At 40.0% G+C, this 24,138-nt stretch overlaps 1 protein-coding gene across 15 annotated transcripts in view; it reads right to left on the bottom strand.

Annotated features, from left to right (window-relative positions):
- The window catches only part of RAPGEF2 (Rap guanine nucleotide exchange factor 2), a 295,940-nt gene that overhangs the window by 19,038 nt on the left and 252,764 nt on the right, over positions 1-24,138 (bottom strand). For all 15 annotated transcript variants that reach the window (XM_019534546.1, XM_019534555.1, XM_019534550.1 and 12 more), the window contains 7 exons: positions 21,754-21,861; positions 21,449-21,652; positions 21,157-21,265; positions 15,558-15,804; positions 10,564-10,721; positions 3,293-3,533; positions 2,700-3,083 (listed from right to left, as the gene is read on the bottom strand). In XM_019534546.1, coding sequence (XP_019390091.1) covers positions 2,700-3,083; positions 3,293-3,533; positions 10,564-10,721; positions 15,558-15,804; positions 21,157-21,265; positions 21,449-21,652; positions 21,754-21,861 — 1,451 coding nt within the window. The remainder of the gene's footprint in view (positions 1-2,699; positions 3,084-3,292; positions 3,534-10,563; positions 10,722-15,557; positions 15,805-21,156; positions 21,266-21,448; positions 21,653-21,753; positions 21,862-24,138) is intronic.

Below are 24,138 nucleotides of genomic sequence, written 5' to 3'. Positions count from 1 at the left end.
CTCTACCCTCCCTACCATGCTGGGCTCCCAGTGCCCTTAAAGAACGTTATGGACAGACAGACACACAGGCAGATGGACTAATCCCTTTATTTTTTATTTATTTATTTATTTATTTTTACACACACACACACACACACACACACACACACACACTTTCTCTCTCTCTCGGCTATCCACTCTCACTATTCAGGGACCTTGTCCAACCTTTACCAAAGAAGTCTTTAAATACATTTGGGACATCCAGTTGCGTCTGATTCCTAGATAAAGCATCCCTGTTCACTTAAGCAATTTGAATTTAGAGAAAGCTCTGTGACTCTTTCCTGTGCTGCAGTAGTCCAAGTATCATTGTCATCTCTGGATGGAATAGTTCTAATGGATTCTAAGCGGTGGAGCACTGCCTTTTTGGTGCTAAGAAATGGAGTATTTTATACCAGTAGTATGGAGGCCATACTGACCAGCTATTCACATCTAACTGTAAAGGGAAAAATGTATATGGATTGATAAAGCCTTCCACTGTTCAAATGGTAGTTATCTGACACACTGCCTCTCTCCAGTGGAGGTCAGCTGAGGTAGCTGAACTACACTCTTGATTTAAATTTCTTAGTGATGCTGAGAGATTATCAGTAAGGGTCTTTAACCCTGGAATTTGTTTCTTCATCTAGTCAAATGGACTCAAATCCATTCGTCTTCAGGACAAGGGGCTCATGTGTTTACAAATAAAAAGCTTTTGCAGGGGAGGGAAGGAAGGCTGCTTTTAAACACCCATTAGCCTTTTTAGTGGCATTTTAATTATCTTCTATAATTGTGATGTTTTATATTTTAGTTTTTCAACTTGAAAGACTCTGAAGAGCAAGTATTTAAATATTTAGAGGAGCTTTGTCTTTTTTTAAGTGTGCACTATGCATCTTTAAATTAATTTGATTTATACAGTATTTACTCAGTTCTAAGATGAACTCCCCCCCCCCCATTTAGTAGAGGGGGAAGTCCCTCTTCTTGGAACCCAGTACAAATCGTTAGAGGAGGGGCAGGAAACTGCTGTGGCTCCGGCCCTACCTTGGTTTGGAGTCAAATGCACAGCTGCTGTTTGCCATTCACTGCCTCTGCAGCCTCCCTCTCCCCCATGTAGCCTTGGGCCCCTGTGCCTCCACTTCCACCTGCATCACTTCTTCCCCCCATAACCCTGCCCCTCCTCCCCGTCTCCCCCAGTGCCTATACAAAGGGGGTGGGTAGGAAGAAACAGCCTGTCCCGCACTGCCTCCCCTCAACCGCCTACTGCTTTCCCTACTGCAGTGGTGGTAGGGATGAATTTAACATGAGCCTCCAATAATCAGATTCTAAATATGGAAAATTATAACAAGTTTATAATTTTTCTATGTATAGAATGTAATTATTGGGGGGGGTCATCTTGGATTTAGGTTAATGTGGCAATTTAAATATTAAACAAAATCATCTTAATTGAAGGCATTTTATACAAAAAAATTAACCCACCTGAATTTTAGGTAAGTGAAACACAAACCTGAGAACAGCCAACAATAAATTCTAAGTCAGATAATTGCAGTCATTGGCCATGTTCACATGAGCGCAGACATTTGTTTCCCCAGGGACAAGAAGCAGTGACACACCTTGTAGCACGTGGAATCTGGTGCATGGGAGGTTACCCCAGGTGGGGTAGGGGAGGCTAGGGCCAGTAACTGTGCTAGCTCTAGCCGCCTTACCAGTGGCTCTGGCAGGTTTTGGGCAGCGTCCACTGCTGCTATGTGCGCCGCCCTGCTTTTTTAAGAAACGCCTCCCCCACCAGCAAGGTAGCAGTGCAAGGAATGTCTGCATGTTTGGTGCCACAGACGGGTCTGCAGCACCACATACCACATGTCTGTGGTCATCTGGACACAACCACTGTTCCTATTGCCCTTTTCAGCTTTATTATGTATATATACATACAATACTTTCTCACTGGAAATTTCTGTCCTTTCATCAGCAGACTAAGCAGCTCAGGATAAATTACGATCAACAACATTTATTGAAAACTCAATACGTGCAAAATGTTGGACACTTTTCCTGGCATTGAGCATCCTTAACTTATAGCAGAAAACAGGTTGAGGTTAAACAGTACTTTACAAGAGACACAAAGTGCCCACACTCATCAAGACAGTGTGGGTGGAATAAAAAACAAAAAAAAACAAAACACAAAGACCTCTAGACCGATATCCAGACATTCCTATAACTCTGGAAATGCATCCTACTGATCACTCTGCCTTTTTATCTTTCTGTCAGGTAGGTTATCAGATTAGCAAGACAAATTCTACTCACTTTTTAAAATCATGGAGCCCCTGATATCCCCAAAGCAGTTTTTTCTTGGGGGGAAGAAGGCAGGGCTCTCTCTTTCAAATTAGGCTGTAACTCTGACTTTGCCCTTGTCCAAACCTTTCCTATTTCATCAAATTCCTCCCACAACACACAAAATGTTTGTACTCCCCAATATCAGTAATCTCAATATTTATAAATGAAGTAGGGTTCCAAATAATATTTCAACAATAATTTGAATGCCATTTCAGTCTATTTTTACAGACTTGTGCAAAAAACTAATGTTAACAGTTGTAACTGGATTCATTTCAGCTTAATACAAGTATTTACTTTGCTTGATATACAACTCCCCAATAACAGACTGAATTCACAGTAAAAGCTACCCTTCCCTCATTTACCTGATGATTGCAAACATAGAGTTGAAGTTTTTGCATTCCCTGCAGTGTAGTGCTATCTTAATGAAATGTTTAATGATCTTCATCCTTTTTAGCTGGTTGGTTTCTCTCAGAATCTCAGATGCTACCCAGAATGTTTCTTGGTTTATTACTTCTTCAAACTTTTTCAGATTAGCACATCCTGATTTAGATTTGAGTTTAAATAGGTCATCTATATATTCTGTGGGTTCAATATTACGGAACGACTCAAAGTTTCGCATGGAGAGCTGCGTAGCCACCTCCACAGTACTAAGCTGCAACAGAGAAATTTGGCTTTCCCTTAGTAACTCCTGAGCGTCTTCATCTGAACACAGGGTTTCTGTCTCCATGTTGTTTTTCAGATAATACCTGTAAAAAAATTCAAATGACAAGAGACTTGATAAGGATATCACATACTTGTGAAAAGTATACAGACCACAAATAGCATACTCTCTAACACACTTAAAAGAGTGCAAGAAGTTGAATTGAAACACTCGCAGAATAAAAAAAGATGATGTTACAACTGTTCAGACACAGATGCAGCACAGTTCGTACAAAATAAGTAGGCATTGTCCCACCTGCCACTTAGCTGTATTCTATCAGCAAGCTTGGACAGCTGATCTGGAAGCCTCCTTTGCTTGATTACACCTTCTGGAGTGACAGACACTTCACACAATGAATATGCATCAGGGGTAGCAGTGAGGGCAAACTCCCGGATTGCCTGAATGACCACTTCCTTTGCCGTTGTGTCCTTACTAATCATAATGTAACGACTTTGCTGATCTGCTTTGAAAACTCTGAGGACTTGGTCTGGTAAGTCTGAAGAAGAAAAATGTGTGCTCAGCAGCTTAATAAAACAGGTCAGATATAAATGAGAAAAGACACGTGATGCTATTACAGTTACTTCCACAAATGTATCAGTACCAGTTTTCATGTTTCACCCTTTTTTCCTCCTGAAATTACTCTGATATTAATAAGACAAGACTCACAAATGATCTCTGCTTCATGAGTCTAACGTGAATTTGAACCTAAAAACCTGTCCTACAAATTTTTAATCCAAGACATGCTCAAATAGCAAAAGCCAGCTCACTCTCTCCTACTCATGGTAGCATACCCCAGGTTTAAGAACTACTTAAGAGAACATTTAGAAGATTAAGCGTGATATAAATAATATATTACAGATACAGGGGATTCCTTGGGCTATACTAGAGGTTCCCAAACCTTTTCTTACTGAATACCCCCTTACAGGTTTATCAGCTGCCCATATTCCCCTACCACAATGTTTTATATTATAACCCCTTAAATGTCCATTACTACTATAACGAAAATTAAATCTGCAAGTACACAATTTCTCCCTGATGCCCCTTAAGAGATTTCCCAAACTGTGGTACGCGTACCACAGTTTGGGAACCCCTGGGCTATACAATAGAACACTTTTAGGAAGTCTGAAGTTCCTTGCCTACAAATAGGTCCTCAGTCTTAATAATAAGTCTACTTAAGATGGTCTTCACCATCTCTCCCTAGTCTTAGACTCCTATATTGAGAACACAAAGACAGCATGTTTTATTTTCTATATAAAAATTCTGGTTTCCTACAAAGTTTAAAGTTAGTAGTAGTAGTACTTAAATTTATACCCCGAGCGAAACCAGACAGACTGATGGTGGCTTGCCGTTTTCCTCTCAGCTTAATCTTCAAAACAGGAAGCAGAGATCCTTCCCAAACTTAAAAAGTTTTAAGAAATACCAAGATCTGGTTGTAAAATGAAGTACCCAAGAGAAGAAACCAGAATCTCAAATCTCTCTCCACAGTTTGGGATATAGGATTTATGGTGATACAAGTCATAAATATAAGCACTCTTCAAATACCTAAAATAAGGAACTTCAATAAAGTAGGCTGATTTCCATAGGTGCTGGCCTCCCCTAAATTATGCTCAGGTGAAAGGGAACTGAGAACGGTCAGCACTTACGAAAATCAGGCATGAGCATGTTTGAAAATGTTGGCCATTTTTAGGTAGAATACTTAGAAATTTAATTCCGGGACAGCATGTGCCCCTACAGAGTCACAATTGTTCATATTGGAGAGGTATACATATAAATGGCAAGCAAGATTCATGGGTTAGTAGTCAGCTACGTGTGGAAATATTTGTAGGCAAAAAATTCAATGAAGTTGTGCATTTATCTTTTTGTTTAACTTTTTGAATAATTATGTAACAAAACATTAAGTATAAAAAACCAAAAATAAATAAAATAAAATTTTATAAATCAAGACTAATAACTTCCTCCTCATTTTAATAAGGAAAATAGTGGCCTGAAGAACTGAAAGGGAGACACAAAATACACATTCAGTATTCAAATTTTTTTCTTAATTTGTTTTAATAGCAAAAATACAATGTGAGCAAGGCTGTCAGAAATTCTTATTACTTTTAAGATATTTAAAAACGCCAGAATTCTAAAAACATTGAATTTCAATATCTTTAAAGTTTGATGCTAACCTGAAATCTGGAATTGAACCCTATTTTCATGATACTAACAATATGTGGGAGAAACAGATCCCCCCACCCCCACAAAAAAGCAAAGGTTTATAAATATTTTGCAGCTCTTTACCAGCAGACTTATTATGAAGAGCACAATTGTAAAGTAACCACAAAGTATTTTATTTTCACTGCTGTTACTTTAATTTTTAAGTGATTATTAAAGTTAATATCTATTTTTAGAGATTTTGCTATGCATTTAAATTCCTGTTTAAACTCCTCTATAGAAAGAAGCTACAGAATTTGTACTTTTATTCTGAAGGGCATAAAGGTTATCTGAACAACATGAAAATAGAAGGCAGAGAGGAGTCTTCTAGGTCTACAGCTAAGAATGATACTTTAATAGATGGATACTGACAATCCAGCTGTTGGAAGAAAATGCTTACTTTGGAAACCCTGCAATCTTATTTGCCAGCAATTTACAGAAAAAAAGAATTTACCATTAGAATTGGATGTGCACTACATGTTTATTTTTAAATTACTACAAGAAACATGTATTCATCAACTGAAGTGCAGAAGTAAAAGTATAATAATTAAGCAGTTTTACCTCACTGTTAAATGTTCCCAGACTAGTCAATCTTGGAAACTTGAAGGTTAACTGCTGTTACAGATGGTTGATTTTAGTAACATACTGGGACTTAAGCATTCTACTTTATCAAATACCTTCAAATAAGCCAAGACCTTTCATATTTAATATGACATTCTGAAACTTGACAAACAACAATGAAAAATTGATATATTAATCTGACTACTTCACTATTTCCATATTTATTAGGATAAGTCAAGGCCAAGTTTTAGTCTTTCCTTTGTACTTCAGATCAATTACAATTATGTAGTAATGCCTTTATGTAACCATATTTCTAAACCCAATTTAAAAATGAATGTATTATAATCAAAACGGAGCACTTGCTTGCTGCACCAAATAAAGAAGAAGCCTGGACAAATAGACAGCTCACTTTTTCCTTAACTCAGCTGAGTAAGGGTCCATAATGTTTGAAACATTACTTGACCCAGCTGTCTTCTTTCAGTGGCTAACTGGGGCAGTTTCAAGTACAGATCAGTTTTCTCCAGTACTTTCTGGGCTTTGAGGAGATGCAGGAAATAGACTTTGGGGAGATGGAGGAATTAGACCCTGCAGGGAGTGTCTCAGAGAGAAGTCAATAAAGAAGAAAAATTCTCAAATACAGCCCCATTCACCCATTTTCCTTTTCAAGGAAAGGAAAAGAGGTAGGGAAAGGAAAAGAAAGTCCTTGCTACTACCCTGAAAAGAATTAAAGTCATAAGAATGAGATAGAACACAACTATGGCAAAAGATCAGTTCATTGGCTTGTCCTTGTCTGAATGAAGAACAAAATAACTTACTCTGTAGGTTTAACAGCCACAGTATAAAGGATATGGCAGAAACACTTCTCCCCTGACTATCACATGGTAAACAATTGCCTCGATGGATGTAGTATCAGACTTGATTGATTTAGGTTAAATGGGTTTATTGAACTTGGGTGCACTTTATTGAACTAAGGTACACAATAAAATCATCCAATGGCTTGTGTCTGTAAGGCAATCATTCCTACAATTCTTAAGGTATCCAATGTACTTTGATGTTTTAAGCAGAAAAAATAATCAATTACTTTAAAGCACTTGATGTATATTTTGAAAAAGCTTTCATAAAAGTAAAATACCACTAGACATAGTTTGATGAGAAAACAGTAATTCCTTAATACATGTACAGAAAAGAGGATGAAGGGCAGCTGTAATGCTCAACTGAAGGCTCAACTCACCTCTGCCATTTCCAAAGCAAGGGCAAAAATAAGTGAATACTAACTTTCTTTATCTCTTTATTTCAGTGAAAAGAACTTAATTTTGCTAATTTTCATTTCACAACATAAAATGGGTTTGATGTCTATGTACTGCAACAGTGATCTCTGGTTAATTAGCCTATAGGATAATTTGCTACTATGGTTTAACTTGCTGCCGTTATCATTCCCCACCAGCTGCTCCCTCCTTCCTTCCCCCACAAACTGTCCTGCTTCCCACCCTGCCCCTCCACAGCAAATTCATGGTAAATGGTCTATGCTGGATCATTCAACATTTACATTTCCTTTGGTGGAGCAAATTGGACAATTAATGGCACTACTACAATTGCTACTACTGGTAGATTGCAAGGATGTTTGTAGGTATGGAAATGAGGTATTTATTGTGCTTAGTGCTGCACATACATGTAGGAAAAACAATCACTTCTGAATCCTCCCTTAAAAGCAGGGATCCAACCCCAGGACATGTCCTTAGCACATGATTAAGGAGTCATGCTTTCTCTCCCCCCCAGGGAATCTTGCATTCTGTTGCACTAAGGCACAGTTTTGAACAGGATGGAAGGCACCCCATTCCAGTCTAGTCAGGAACACATGATTAAGACACACTGTTCAGATAAGGGAGATGTGGGTTAGAATTCCCTCTAAGGTTCAGGTGTGCAAAGTCAGGCCTCTTATTACTTGTGTGAGCACTCTAAGCATTAGGTACTTGCACTATCCCTTAGGACAGGCATGCCTAATCTGCAGTCCATGGGCCAGGTCTGATCTTCGGCATCTTGTCATCTGGCCTGTGAATTTCCAACCATAGAGAGCCCACGGGCCATGACCCTATGCCTTACATCCAGTGTGCGAGAGAACACAGGGCCTGATCTGGTGCATTGGACTGGGTTGAGCTGCACTGCTCAGGGTCCCTGGGTACTGATCTAGGCATGTGGGGCCTGCGGGTTGGGGTCCTATCTAGCCTGTGGACTGACCCAATGACTCATTTGACGTGGAGGACCATAAGGTTGAACACCATTGTATTGGAATATTCTTTACCTGCTCTGTTTTAAAAAGAAAAGAATAAACTAGGTATTTTTTTCCAAAAGGAACAGATTTGGCACCTAACTCCATGAAACGGTTCAAAGCTGTTAACACCTCTCTGACATAGGCACCAACCTGCCAGCCAAAGTAAGGCAATAATCATATCGATATCAGCGGATACTCCTATAAACTGTTATGATGCAACTGTTATGTTTGCAGGATTCTGTAGCAATACAGGTATAGCAAAACCACCACAACTTTAAGCTCCTTTCAATTCAGTGTCTAACTAAGGACAATTTAACTAACCTGTATCTACAGGATCATGCATATGTAACAGTTGAGGCAAGCTTTTAAGTGTCAGCTGCCTTTCTTCTTCCCAAGTAGTTAAAAGGTACACTTGTCTATAACCTCAATCATGCTATTTTCAGGAACAAGGGAATCTAGCATTTTCATTGGCATTTAGTCTGCTTGTTGATTTTACTGGTTATGGCTAGGTACACCAAATGCTCAGTATGTTCACCATTATGAATCCCATTCCAAGGCATTTGAATCCTTTTGTGTACTACATAGCAAAGCTGGACACCTAAGTCAGGGCCATGGACTCCATTTTGGGGAGAAGAGGGTCTCAGTCACCTGCAAGTTAGTCATGAAAATCTCAGCAGCAACATATTCGGATCTCTTTGTGGATCTTGCCTTAAGGGACTTGTCCAAGATGACCAAAGTCTATGGCTGAAACAGGAACTGAACCACAAATGAATTTGAATTCACTGAGTTCAGTTTAAGGACTTCCTCCCTCCACTGAAATGACTGTAGTCTATTTCAGTATATGAAATCTCCTGTGGGTTAGTTCAGACTACTACAGTCTTGAATGAATTATTGTCCAAAAGATGAGTTTGGAGATAAAACAAAATCAGAACATATCATGTATGCCATACCCTAAATTACAGGCAAACCATGCATTAAAACAAAGGTGGATTTGGGGGTGGGGGGCGGACGGCGGACGGGGACCTGCACTGGTGCACTTACAACCCTTTGGTTCCTGTTCCAGCCAAAGTTTAAAACTGCCTAACAGAGGCTGCAGCATTTCTAGACAGGCAGTGCTAAGAGAGTCAACTAACCTTATCCCTCATTATCGTCTACCTGATCCCTTCTAAACCATTCATTCCACAGGTGTTAACAACCTCTCTATGTACAGCTCCTGGCAATGAAGCTCCTATTTCACAGCCCTGCAGATTGTCTTCAACTCATTCCATCATAGCTTTATTCATTTTTGCTTCAATCTTAAACTAAATAACACAATCCTAGGCTCCTAGTATATCAGTAAACCTTCTATAGTTTCATAGTATCTAGGGTCAGGAGGAACCTGAACAGATCATCTAGCCAGACCCCCTGCCACATGCAGGAATGAACGCTGGGTTCACAAGACCCCAGACAGATGATCATCCAGCCTCCTCTTGAACTTGCCCAAGGTAGGGGCAAGGACCACTTCTCTGGGAAGTTGGTTCCAGATTTTGTCCACCCTAACTGTAAAATATTGCCTTCTGATCTCTAACCTAAACCTATTCTCCTTCAGCTTATTACCATTGTTCCTCGTCACCCCAGGCAGTGCTGGGGAGAAAAGAGCTCTACCTATTTGCTGTTGATCTCCCTTGATGAGTTTGTAGGCAGCCACCAGGTCCCCCCTCAGCCTTCTCTTGCTGAGGCTGACCAGGTTCAGGTCCCTCAGTCTCTCCTCCTAAGGCCTGTCCTGCTGCCCTCTCACCAAGCGGGTGGCCCTCCTCTGAACCCTCTCCAGGCTGGCCACAACTCTTTTGAAGTCCAAGTGCGGCCTGACCAAAGTCGCATAGAGGGGGAGGATCAGTTCTCTGGACTGGCTTGAGATGCACCTTTGCATGCATGACAAGGTATGGCTGGCCTTGCTGGCTGTGGTCTGGCATTGGCAGCTCATGTTCATCTTGGAGTCAATAATGACTCCAAGATCTCTTACCGCCTCTGTGCTTTCAAGGAGGGAAACTCTTCTAGTTCATTTTTAAAGCCTCAACATCTGCACACCCACTTTTCAAATTCTAGATCCACCCATTCCACCCAGTAGAGCACCCAGAACACCAGCAGACTCTCCCTATGCCTAAGGAAATGTGTTTGTGCCTGAAAGCTTGCAAAGAAAAATTTTTCCAACTATTTAGTTGGTCTAATAAAAGATATCACCTTTACCCAAACAACTTTGTCCATCCAGGTCCTTAGACCAACATGGCTACAACCAACAACCCTAAAGCCACCCATGCATTCAACTTGCATAAAAAGAATAGATGCGCATAAATGTTTATCTTTTGTGGAATTAACTGGAACAATGTGACCAGGAGCTGTAGGTAAGAAACCTATATGGTCTGCATAGATGTGGTCAATATAAACTCATGTGCACATCCAAAATCTGAAGGGCTTTCAGGAAAGTTAATAGAGGGTTTAAGAAAAATAATAAACCGATGCTCACCTGGAGTTGTGTTGAAGTCTAAGATGCGGTGATGTGACTGCAATAAATCTGGATTACTAGATGACAGCGTTCCACTGACTGGTAGAGCAGGAGGGATGTGTTTGGTTTGCCTCAGTCCTACAATACTGTCATCTTGGGACTGGCCAATTCCAATATCGCTGTGCCATAGAAAGAAGAAAGAAAAAAAACTTTAGGACTTAGAAGTGTTCACATTTTTGTTTATATTCACAGAAATCACTGATTTATAGTTAATATACCCCAACTAGTACTTACTATATAGTTTCTCTTTGTGTTGTTCAGCAGCATCCAAAATACCATAGAACAATTATATTAGAATTGCTTTGTCCTTTCTAGGTTCTATGGTAAGAAAAACCCAACAAAGCTGTTTCCATTTTTGTAATGGCAGGAAGAATTTATTGAAAAGTTTGTGAATACTGTGCTTCTAAAAAAACCTAAAACTTCAGCTCAGTCTTCTCTCAACTAATGATATCTAGCTCATCTTATAAATGAATGCCTTATCCCAGAACAAGCACTGCATCCTAACCCTTCAATCACATAGCTCTAGAGGGTCTCAAAAATGCTGGCAGGTCATGGGTAGAGATGGGGTATCTGATAAAAGTGGATACCAATCCACAGATTACTTGCATTTCAGGATGTAAGGTGCTAGACCTAAATAAAGAGTACAAATACAGAATGGGAGATAACTGGCTATATTACAAAATTCTTGAAAAGAACCTATAGGTGTTGGTGGATCAGAGTCTTGATCTCAATAGGAATCAGCAATGTGATATAGTTATAAAAAAAAGGAAATAAAAATTGTGGGTGTATCAACAGGAATATTAGATGAAAGACACAGGAGGTGATATTGCCACTCTAGTCAGCATTCCTTAGGACTCATCTGGAGTACTACATGTCGTTCTTGACTCAGCATTTTAAGGAGAAGTTAGGGAGGGTCCAGATGCAGGCAACAAAAGTGATAAAGGGGTTAGAAAGTAAGTCATACAAGGAAAGGTTGAGAGAGCCAGGCATGTTTAGCTTGGAGAAAAAAAAGAATTGGGGCTGGGGGGCATCACAGTAGTCTTCAAATATTTGAACAAATGTTCACTTTTGCTGCAGAAAGCAGAACACAAGACAATGGCTTTAAAGTTGCAGCAAAGTAGACGAAATTAGATCTCAAGATAAAAACTCTATTGTTACAATACTAAGGCAGTAGAATACATTATTCAGGGAAATTCTGGAATATTTTTCATTAGAGGTTTACAAGAGGAAGCCAAATATGTATTGGACAAGGATGATCGAGTAGTAGCACTCATGCAGGGGGTTAGACCAAATGACCCTAGAAGTCCCTTCCCATTCCATGATTCTAAATGGACCTTACTCAGCAAAGGAAAAACTGGAGCCAGTGGAGAAGGCTGAGCCAAGGGGTCTTTCAATAGCTAGACAAGCTGTGGCTAACCCGCAGTATTCATGCCACAAGTAGCATGGGAAGTCTCTGCATTTGGCATATGACAGACTGGAGAGGAGGATAGGGCAGGAAGCAGAAAGCAAAGCAGCAGATCAGGCAGGCAACACAGGGCAAGAAGCCGTAAGAGCAGAAGATTGGGCAAGAGAAAGGGACCTAAGTGGCACTAGAAGAGGGCACAAGGTTTAATTTGTGGCATGCCTGCCAAAAAGTTCAATCCTCAGCTGAGGGAGACTATCGAAGAGCAACGCTGGTCAATTTACTTTAAGAAGAAAACTGAACTTCAAATAAAATGTTTTGGTGAGTGAAAGTCAAATATTAAATGAGAACACATTTTAAAAAATAGATACCCAAACACATAGCAAACTGGAACTTGAACTTCATTTTGAATTGCCATGCACAGGCATCTAGCCTAAAAAGAAACTGGCATACCTACAATATAAAAGGATGTAGGAGCTTAATTTTAAGCTATGTTTTAGAAACCTTAGCCTGCTAGTCACAAATCAGAGTATCTACATTAAAGCTCTAAGGAACTGACTTAGTTTATCATAAATTGCATTTCCATTTTAGATTGTCATATTACATTTAGTTATACTCTTCTGTGCTTACAGAAGCAGCTATTCAATCAACATTCCCCTCCTGTCCTATTTCCTTATTTCTAGTGCTGTTCATGGCAGATCTGGGAAATGATCTGGTTAGCACTGGCAATCTGAGAAGCAATCTGGTCAGCAAATGACTGAAGACAAACCAGTGCTAGTATCAGGTACCACAGAATAGTCAAGAATAGAGTCCCTTTGGCTGCAGATTGATATTGATGTGGATGAGTGACAGTACTGAAGCCTGTGGTTAGAGGATGGTAGAGGGAAACAGCAGTGTTTGTATGGACTGAGTAACCCCTTTGCAGAAGGAAAAAAAAAGGTTTCTCCCTCGGGTCACAGGAAATGTGCTTTACTTCTGCAAAGTCAGGTTGAGGCTATGTGATCAAAGCAATTTTAAGAAAGACTATATTTTCTCATGCTTTAATAATGGTAGAAACATGCTGAATCTTCTGCAGGGATCCTATTGCTCTCTGAAGCAAAGCAGGAACAAGCTACAATTTATTTGATGAGATGTCTCTATGCCATATGTTGGCAACATTTTTCAGTGGTGGACCAGAATGATCCAGCTTGGACTGAAGGTAAACGGGAACTATGAAGCCAACTGCTGCTTCTCTCTGCTGCCCAGTCATGGTGCAGCATGGGAAAAGCACCTGCCCATCCAAACACCCAGCTGCTGAAGCCTCCACTCTGTGCGTCACATGCAGTAGCTCTGCAGGCCAGATAGGTCAGTAACCCCTGCTCTGCGCAAAGCTTAGTGTGCAGTGAGCAGCAGCAATGGCAATTCAAGAGGGAACAGTCAACTCCCCTGCCACTGTTGAACACATTTTGCTATGTAACCACAAGGACATCAATACTGCTGGATGTATTGTTTTTTCAAGTACAAAAACAATGATCCAATCACTTCTAGTCATAGCAACAACTGATGGTATTTTTTCACAGAAAAAGGTGTCAACTTCAATATTTTGGCTAAATACAAACTCATATAATTATATCCTACCTACTTCATAAAGTCCTCCTACAGTTTCAACTAGATACTGTACTCCTTTTCCTTTCTCTCCACTTGTATAAATTTTACCATGCATTGTTAAACATGCTGTGTTCTAAACTAGAAGTGACTTTACTCAAGAGGATCAACGCAGATCAAATTAATTCTGATGTTGTAAAGATTAAAAAAAAAGTTTCAAAAGTGCTATTAGAATCTCACATGAATGGTAAGATACAAGTACAAAGCATTTACTTTAAGCCCAAATGGAAACTTGGATAAAATTAAAAAATAATCAGTGAGATCCTGATGGGTTGTAAACAAAAAATAAACCCAAGAAAAATCAGGCTTATGACTAGTAACACTATATGCAATCTTGGGTGCTTCCACAACATACTTGTTCTTGCTGTTTTTCAAAATACTTTATTTGGTGGTGGTGGGGAGGGGTGCTGGCAGGAAGACTGAGGCTTAAAGCGGGGGGGAATACATTAATTTCAGTTACTTCTGCAATTTTTCAGTGTGTGCTGAGGTACAATTAATACAGAAAGAACTAACAATTTGAAGAATATACATTTCCTGCCTGAATAGCAAGAAGATCTTTATTTACTTATGTTTACTAACTAGTAAATGACCTCTTTGAAAGGCAAGACAGTAGGCATTAAATTGCTTATGTGCTTTCTATTTGAGGTTTCCAAAAAAGAACGAATGAGGACTTGAAGTCCCTTGTGACACTGAAATGCTGTTAATTATTAAGAAACCCAAGTCAGAAGTTTGCTGGGAGTGAAGGCACGTATTTGAAAAGCTACGTCCCACACATCTCTATGTGGGAATCACACTTTCACAAACAGCTGAAATGTCAATGGGCTTTAAAGACCTAAATTGTTATACATAATGCAGGGATTAAGACTAGCAAAAAGAGAAAGGGATTTTAAGGTCAACCATATTGTTTTTCTGGCTTTTACTAGTCTTCTGAATAAGAATTAGGAACTGCAAAGAGAAATTGTGTCACTTTTTTCCTAAGACAGTTTGATACTATTAATATTATTAATATAGAACAGTGCAAACAATAAATATAGTTCAACAGAAAACTAAAAGAGCATAAACATGCTAAACTATTATATAGTAAAGGGTGCTTAATAATTAGATATTAGGAAAAACTTTTTTTAATATGGGGATACAGAAGGGAAGTGCTGTTGGTTCTATTGTATCAGCAAATTTTCCTTTGCTAGGACCTAGTATATTTGGTGTTTCATGTTTTTCAATTCCATATTCCCCCATTCTCAGGTTAGAGTAAGACCCCACCAACTCCACCAGTAAGACTTTAAAAGAGACTCAGTATTGGTCAGATAAGAGTTTTTCACCACTACAATACATCCCTTCTCACCATGGGCTAAGAAGATCACCTCCAAAAGATGCCGGATTAGAAAAGATACACGAGGTATACAACTTAGCACCTGTGTAAAATATATCCAACTCCATTGAAGGACATGGGTTTAAATCTGGTTTGGGGATTTTGGCTTTGTTTGCCCTTCTAGTAGCATGAAACAACTATCACTGGGATGGAGAAACACACACGATCGCTGCTCAGAACCCACTGCAAACAACTTGCTGGCCCAACTATACTCACTAATATCAACCATAATTGCAAAAGGACCTTTTAATACTTACCATGGCAGAAAGGTCAAAATGTAAAAATGTTTAAAGCAGAATTTCATTAAAAACAACAGAAAATAGTAAGTGCTAACATCAAGTATGATAATGTTAACAGCATCAAGAGTGTGCGCATATTTGCTACAGGAATAACAGCCAAGATTAATACCTGTCCAAATAAGGTACCACACAGTTCATAAAGAAAGCAAAAACAGTTCTTTTTAAAGATTTAACATATCCTTCTGCTTAAATATCAATAGTTAACAAATGAAGCATTTTACAGTAAATCAAAAGTGCTCACTTGTACGGTTTCTGAGGCAGGATACTGATTCGCGTTTTATCAAGTATCTTTTTTAGTTTGTTTCGTCCTCCAACTGTGTTGGCTTTACTTTTCTTATTAACTTTTTCTAGTCCTATCACCTGCTCCACATCAACAGCAAGGTCTGGAATAGAGTAACGACTTGCTTTTTTAATATCACCAATTTTAGGCAGGTGGGGAGCACCATTTCTTTTCTCCTCTGACAATCTTGTTAGAAGTTCCTTAAAAACTGCAAAGGAAATAAAGGTTTAATAATGTGAATTAGAGGAAAAAAAGATTCTCTCTGTAACATTTTTTTGTGTTAATTACTACGCCAAACACTGCCCAGAACACTGTGACAATATAAAATAGAAAACAGGAAAAATGACCCAGCATACAGGACATGAATGCAAGACCAAGTCAACAGTGTTGGTGGGAGATATTTGATTTCAACCACTGGATGGTGTTCCACAAATGAGGAATTGTGGGGAAAAAGACCTGGTCTATATCAAACATCTAACACATTCATAAACAGGAAGCAGTTGAAGTCACTGTTTTGGTCATGGATTGGACTGGCATCATAGATCTGGTGTGAAAATTGCAAGGTTTAGCCTATGCAAGAAGACCAAGCAGATTAAAAAAAAGGAGGTGGTATGCTCTACATTGACAATACAAACACTTGTTTTGAATCTCAAGAATGGGTGAAAGGCATTTTTGCTGGTTGTCTCTGAATCAAGCTAAAAGGAAAAAGAACAGGAGTGATGATATGCTATGCGTCTATAACATCACCGAATCAGGAGGAGACTAACAAGAATTCAGAAGGTGGAAGGTTACTTGGGTGAAACCGAAACAAAAAGCTAGAAAAAGTCACTTTTCTATGAAAAAGGAGCAGCATAATAAACAAACAAAATAAAAAACACCATAGGTTTCAAACTCAGAAAACTGGTAAGTACAGCATATTAGTAATAATATTTAAGACAAAGAAAGGAGCTCAGGACACCTGGCAGTTACTGAAGGAGAATATTATATGCACAGGAGCAAGGAAAAATAGAACGTACAGTAAAATATCAATATGGCTACATCAGAAACTCTTTCACTACCATAAAAATCCAAAAATAATCATGCAAAAAAGGAAACAAGGGCACATGACTAAGTGGAAAAGGAAAAAAAAGGAAGCATAGGAAAACAAAAGGCAGAAAGACTAAGGCACAAAGGTAGTGTCTATACTAGGCCTGTGTGAATAGGGAAGTATTTGATTTGGATTCAGAGGACAGCGATTTGATTTGGAAATTTGGATCATTGTCCCGAATTGATTTGGCTGAATCAGCTTTGGAAGATTAGGTACCGATTCAGAGAGATTCGGTGATTTGGCCATAGACTATAATATCCAATTACTGAAATTCCTATAACTTTGTCATTTTTTGGCTGATTTGGGTGAAAAACAGCAGGCATGGTAGTCCCTTCTGAGGGCATGAAGCCTGCCAAATTTCAAGGAGATAGGTGCAGCGGTTTATGGGAACCTTCCCCTCGAACTGCTGAAAGCAAAACTTGTATCACTTGTGTGTGTTAATGAAGATTTGGATGAAAACAGTGGGGATGGTAGCCTGTAACAGGGGGCCTTCCTGGTGCCTGTTAGATTGCCGCCTGCCCACCTGTTTCTGGGGCCAGCTGCCCACCCCTCTTTTGCTCAGGCAGAAACGCCTCACAAAAGGAACAGAAAGGCTGCAGACAGAAGCTCATATACTGTTTCTACGTCCCTCTTCCAGAGCACAGTAATTGGAAGGGGACTTAGAGAAAGATCACAGTCACTGGCCAGCTACAGACGTCAGTTTTTCCCCTTCTGCTCCCCTTCCCTCTTTTCAGTTTTTTTTCCCCTTGAAAGGCTGCCTTTCGAATCTCCAAATCGATTCCAAGGGGTTTTTTGGTCTCCCTATTCAATTTGGATTCGGTGATTCAGCTTCTGAATCGGGCCGAATCTAATCAGTGACAGAAGCTTTGCACACCCCTAGTCTATACGGCTTCCAGGGAGCTCTTGAATGTCACTGAGAAAAACATTGTATCCACCCACACCTTCTTGATCTTCATGTGCCGGTTGCAGAAATGAGGGCATGAAGCTGCACTGGTGTCACCTGTATCACCACAATATCTGACATATTTGAAACTGTTAGGTTGCCCTCAGAATAGGCTTGTAACTTAATCTGGGGTTTAAGTGCAGAAATCAAGTTGGTAAATAAGGTGGCGCATATCAGTTATATGCTTGAACAAATCAGCAATATAGACGCATCCAAAATGAGATACAAACTAGCAAGAGACATAAAAGATTCTATACACTAGTAGAGGTAGAAAGTTATAGCTGTGATGTCCAAGAAATATTTGAGGGGTGAGGATTTTTTTGTGCTACCTTTTATTGGACCAAATATATAGTTGGGAAACTTCTCGGACAGCTCTTGGGTATGAAGAGCCCTAATAAATTTGAAACCTGTCAACATGTCTATGAAACCATAACAATCAATTGCCCTCACACAACAAGAACATCAGAATTAATAGATGTGATGCATGTATATCACAGAACCTGGTATATCTCATACACAGTGTACCAAAAAAACTAAAAAGATACCCCAGGAGCAAAAATTCTACTGAAAAGCAAAATTTCTGGACTTAATACAGACAGAGGCGTTAAGGCTTATTACCACTAATAAATACTGCTACTAAATCTACCTCCACTTGACAAGTAATCGTTATCCTCTTCCATCTTGAACCCTCTCCCTCTTCTCACTAAATCAGATTGCTTAGTCTACTGCACTACTTTTGTCTTGTATGCTATAGACAGAAGTTACAAAAACTGATTTTAGTGATCAGAAACTGGCTTAAACCTGTAACAGAACAGAAGTTCAGTGCACTTAAACTGCCTTCAAAATGGCCAAAACTGGTTTAACAAACCTGGTCAGATGTACTATCCGACTGAACTGATTTAGGTCAAACCAGTTTATGGAACCTCTGCCCTAGATCTCTTCCTGGTGCAAGTTAACTCTCAGTCCTCCAGCATCACAGGATGCTCTGCAGCCCTGGGCTGTGCTACCTGCCAAGCAAACTGTGTCCGGGGTCCTGTGCAGGAAGGGGAGGGAGTTTAAATGCCCCTCCCTCCTCTCTTATGCCAGCCGCTGGAGCAGCGAGTGGGGAAAGACAGGCAGGACCCCTGCCAAGTAGAGCCCAGTTGGGGTCCTGTGTAGGTGGGGGAGGGGATTTAAACCCCCCTCTCTTCTCCGTTCAGCATGCTGACCTGGGCTGGTGTCTGGCCACAACCCCCACTTGAGCAGGGAGCTGAGTAAAAGCCTGCTCCACCCCTGCCAGGCAGATCCTGGCTGAAGTCCTGTGTGGGCAGGGGAAGAAGTTTAAACACCCTTCCCCTCTGCCTCAGCATGTCAACCTAGGCCAGTGTCTGACCTGCTTGAGCACGGTAAAAGCCTGACAGGGCTGCTCTTCCCCTGCCAGGCAGACCCTGGTTGGAGTCCTGTGTGGGCAGGGAAGGGGTTTAAACATCCCTCCCCTCTCCTCTACCTCAATATGCCAGCCTGGGCATGCCTCCCTCCTCCCCCCCACCCCTAGTCCAGCAGGAAGCAGGGGAAATGCCTGGCAGGCGCCCATTCCCCCACCCACCAGCATACCCTGGCTGGAGTCCATGCAGGCCAAAGTGGGGTTTAACTCGCTCCACCTCCCATCATACTCAGGGAGTCTGCCAGAGCCTGGCCATGTCCTCCCTCCTCTCCCTCCCAGTTTAAGTAGGGAGAGGAGGAAAGCCTTGGAGGGCTTCTCTCTAGCCTTCCGGCCACTGCCAAAGGGAAGGGAAGGCATACTCTAGCCCTTTCCCCCTCCCCCAGCTTTTAGCCTGAGCCACCACAGGTGTGTGGCTGTATTTGCAGAATCAAAAGTAAATGTCTGTTCACTTTCTTATCGGTTCAATCTACACAAAGTTTGAATCAATTCAGCCTTAGGCTTTTTGACTGCCTACACTTAGCCACTAAGGCTCCCGATAACAAGTCTTCACTCCTAGTTTGCAGCTGTTCTCCACTTCTCCAACCAAACTGCTTTCATTATATGGAGTCTCTTCTTTGCTCTTTTGCTCAACCTATGTTAGCTAGTTTCTCAGTCCTGAGGAGGGTAACCTGATGCCTGAAACCTGAGTCTAACAGCTCTTCCAACTATTTAGATGATCCAAAAAGGATAATCACAAAAAAATCTTGCCTGTCATTCAATGCATTAGAAGTAAATGTTAAATATAAAGCCTACTACTTAATGGAGGAAGAGAGCAAAGAATGTATAAGAAAGAAAAAGCAGAAGTATTAAATGTTTTTTTGTTTCATTTCACAGAAAAAGTTAACCAAAACCAGATTTGTAATTATTTTTAACATGGAGATAGGACCACAATTAAGAACAGGGAAAGAGCAGTTAAAGAATATGTAGGGAATGAATTCAAGTCAACAGAGCCAAGTGACATTCAAACTAGGTTACTTAAAGACTAGTAAGGGAGTTTTGTAACCATTAGTGATTGTTTCTGAGAACTCTTAAGATGAAAGAGTGAAAGAAGGGAAGTCCCAAAGGACTGGAAAAGGGCAAAGTATCTATTTTTACAACAACAAAAAGGTGGTTTCAGGGATGAAAATAAATACCCAGAAAAGTATAGAGTAGACAGCCCAATTTCAATCCCCTAAAAGATTCTGGAAGAAATTAATTTATAAGCACCTAAAAAATAAGGTGATAAACAGGCAACAAGGATATGTTAAGGTATTGTGTCAAACCAAGCTACTTTCCTTTTATGACAACATAACTTAGTGAATAAGGGGAAAGCAGTTGATGCAATAGATTTTGACTTTAATAGGACCTTTTGACATTGTGCCACATAACACTTATTAACAAACTAGGGAAATCTGACCTAGATGTAAATCCCCATAAGGTGGACATATAAGTGGTTAAAAAACTAGCTGATGAAGAGACGTTATTAATGATTCACTGACAAATGGGGATGATAGCTTCAAGTAAAGAATTGTACACATCTGTCTTGGAACTCTTGTGGTAAGTGCTCTTCCTAACAGCCAACCAAAATTTCTTTTGCTGCAATTTAAGACCACCTTTTCTTTTCTTTTCCCCTGAAGCCAAAGAGAACATTTTACCACCACCTTCTATATAACCATCCTTATGGTATTTGAAACCTGTTATGAATCTCCTCTCAGTTTTATCTTTGCAAGACTAAATAATAAGGTTTTTTTGACCGTTTCTCATATCAATATTCAATATTTATATACATTAGATGTAAAAATGAAAATAAAACTACTTAATGTGATATAACAATTATTGCATTCTAACTGTAAAGTATATTGACCTAAAATATGTCTAATTTTTTCAGTAATTTACATTAAACATTTACTACCTCTGCATACATAATGTATAATAAATAATTTGTAGTAGCCAGAAATAATTATTTGGCAAATTTGAGTTACTGTGAACAGCAAAAAAGATTTATTATAACTGGAAAATTATTTTAATCAGAAACACTGAATGTAGGATTACTAGAATAAAACAAAGTAAAAGAAAAACACAAACCGACCAAATAAGTTGGTTTTCACAGTGATAGATAAATGAGTATTGTTCCTAAGAATCTCCATGGCTTTTGACAGTTGAATGTTTTCAAAGTTTTGACCATTCACCTCCAATATCTAAAAATGCAGGCAAGAAAAATTTTCATCATTAGAACTTTAGAATATTTATCTCATTACATGCTATGACATCATATACTATATTTAATTTGTTATATATGTTACAACACTTGGGGGGGGGAGAAAAAAATTTCTTAACATTGTTTTAAAAATTAACTTGAGGAACTATAAAAACAAAAGTACCTGGTCACCACGCTTTAAGCCTGCTTCTGTGGCTTTGCTACCAAAATCCACACTGTCAACAAAGATTCCAAATCCCTTTTCTGAACCCCCCAGCAAGATAAAAGGTAAAGAGGCTTCTCGAGATGGCTTTGTTAATGTTATCAATCTTCGTTTAGCTTTAGCAGCACATGCAATATTTAACAGCCTCAGATGTCCACCCATTTTCTGCAAGGGAAAAAAAGTAGCATAATAATGAATTGGATGTACAATAATTTGACTGCTTCCCACACAAACTTTTTCCCCCTAAGAAAAACCATTATTCTTACCTCCCTTTCCAAATTGTTCTCAAACTCCTCTAAAAATTGCGTCATAGCTGGATCTCCTTCAAAATCATTGAAGTGATTATTGACCCACAACAACACTACCCGTGTAACCTGCAAATAAATTAACAACATAAACATCTTCTGCTATAACCAGAGATCAATTCTGCTTCCAAATCCTGTTAAAAGATTAAATTTCAGTTTCCATATATTTCACTTATTAAATGTAAAAATTTTTGTCCAAGGCCAACCTCACTGACACTTTACCACAGTCTGTCACCAAGGAGATATAACAATCAGTAATAAATAATCCAACAAAAGCCATAGTTTTCAAAATAATATTAGTTAACAAAACCTGTTTGAGTATAATATGGGGTTTGCAGGACTAGAACATTTAAGTCACTGCAGACCCTGACTATACATTACCAGGAAATTGTGCCGTGCTATATAAACTTACAGTTGTGACAATTGTTTAAGAATGCACTATATGTCTTTGGTAAGAGAACTACAACTTTAGAAAAGAAAAAGATTTTGAACTGCTTATTTTAGGTTCTTTAATAACATATCTTACAAGCTGTAACCCCACTAAAAGGTTGCCTCTAATTACACAATAGTTCTTTAAATAAAAGCAGAAATTAAAACAGTTCTTATAGAATAATACATTTATTCCCAATTCTTTCCTTTAGATCAGGGTTTTTCTTTCTTTCTTTACTTTCTGGACACTGATTTGGATTAGCAGCTTTAAAAAGATGCTCTTGTTCCCTTTCAAATTACAAAACTTGTAGGGGTGCACTGATAGAGATTTTGGGGGCCAATACTGATAGCTGATATCTAAAGAGGCATATCGGCCAATACCAATTTGATTTCTGATACAGCCACCTCCAGCTGGTAAGTCTAGTGTGGTGGAAAAGGAGGAGGAAGGGAAGGGGTGTGTGTGGGGGGGAGCAAGAAGGGGGCAAGATCCATGTCCTCCATGGTGAGAGAGGGAACAGGGGCAGGCGCTGCCCAGGCAGGGTAGCGGGGTGGAGCCACAGCTCATGGCGGGGGCAGCTCCCACTGCTGCTTGCACCCCAGGTGGGCACAGGGAGGACATTTGCCCCCCATATCTGTGTGGGACAGGCTGCAGCAGGGACTGTGTGGGTCTCCTCTTGGCAGGGGCTGGACTTGGAGTGGGCACCAGTGACACTGGGAGGATGCCGCACCCACCCTAAATCTTGCCACTGCTCTATCTATGCACCAGGAAGAGCCATGGCTACACTGGGTGGCTCGCAGTGTCAGCAAAGGTTGGGGTGGATGCAGCATATTCCCAGCGCCTGCTCCAAGCCCAGCCCCGGCTGAGAAGAGCCCCGCGCAGCCCCTGCTGATATCTGATATGTATGCTGATATGTATGATATCCGATATAAAGAAAGGGCCACTCACATGATCAGGGTGCAGCAGGGCAGGCCCTACGAGGAGAGGCTACGGGACCTGAACCTGTTCAGCCTCCACAAGAGAAGGCTGAGGGGGGATCTAGTGGCCTGTTACAAACTAGTCAGACGGGACCAGCAGGCATTGGGGGAGACCCTGTTCCCCCGAGCACAACCAGGAGTGACCAGGAATAATGGTCACAAGCTGGCAGAGGGTAGATTTAGGCTAGATATCAGGAGGCGTTACTTCACGGTCAGGGTGGCTAGGATCTGGAACCAACTTCCAAGAAAAGTGGTGCTGGCTCCTACCCTGGGGGTCTTTAAGAGGAGGCTAGATGAACACCTTGCTGGGGTCGTTTGACCCCAGTACTCTTTCCTGCCATGGCAGGGGGTCGGACTAGATGATCTCCTCAGGTCCCTGCCAACCCTAGAAACTATGAAACTATGAAAACTGGTTGGATCAATACTGATCTGATATCCAACTGATGTATCAGTGCATCTCTAAAAACTTCAAATGAAAAGCACCCTGGTTAATAATATTTTATCATCTGGCAACATTTTGAGCAAAATCTCCACTTCTGAAAATTTGTATTACTGCTCTAACCTTCTACTTTGCCATGAACTTGTCCTATGACGTTTCAGTAGTTTTTCCTGCTGAACTAAATTTGGTTCTAAATCTATTGAGAAGTTTTATATTATTAAAATGAAACAAAAAACCTAATGTTAGATTTGTTCCTTCTCCGACACAAATGTGTTATCTCAAAAATGTGACTCCCCTACCTTTATGTTAGCAAAACATGTTACTTAAAACAAAAAAGATGAAAAAAAAAAAGACTAGCATCGCCAAGATCCACTGCTCATTAAGAAAACCCTCGACTGATTCTAATTATATAACGATAAAAAAATGATACTCTCACGCATTTGCACAATAACTAGAGCCATTGTAGTCTTTTGTGACAAGGATCTAAGATTAGAAGCATCTAC

Source organism: Crocodylus porosus, unplaced genomic scaffold (assembly GCF_001723895.1).
Source record: "Crocodylus porosus isolate Cpor-Errol unplaced genomic scaffold, CroPor_comp1, whole genome shotgun sequence".
NCBI lineage: Eukaryota > Metazoa > Chordata > Crocodylia > Crocodylidae > Crocodylus > Crocodylus porosus.
Note: the sequence above shows the minus strand (reverse complement) of the source record. Positions and strands in the feature narration are given on the sequence as shown.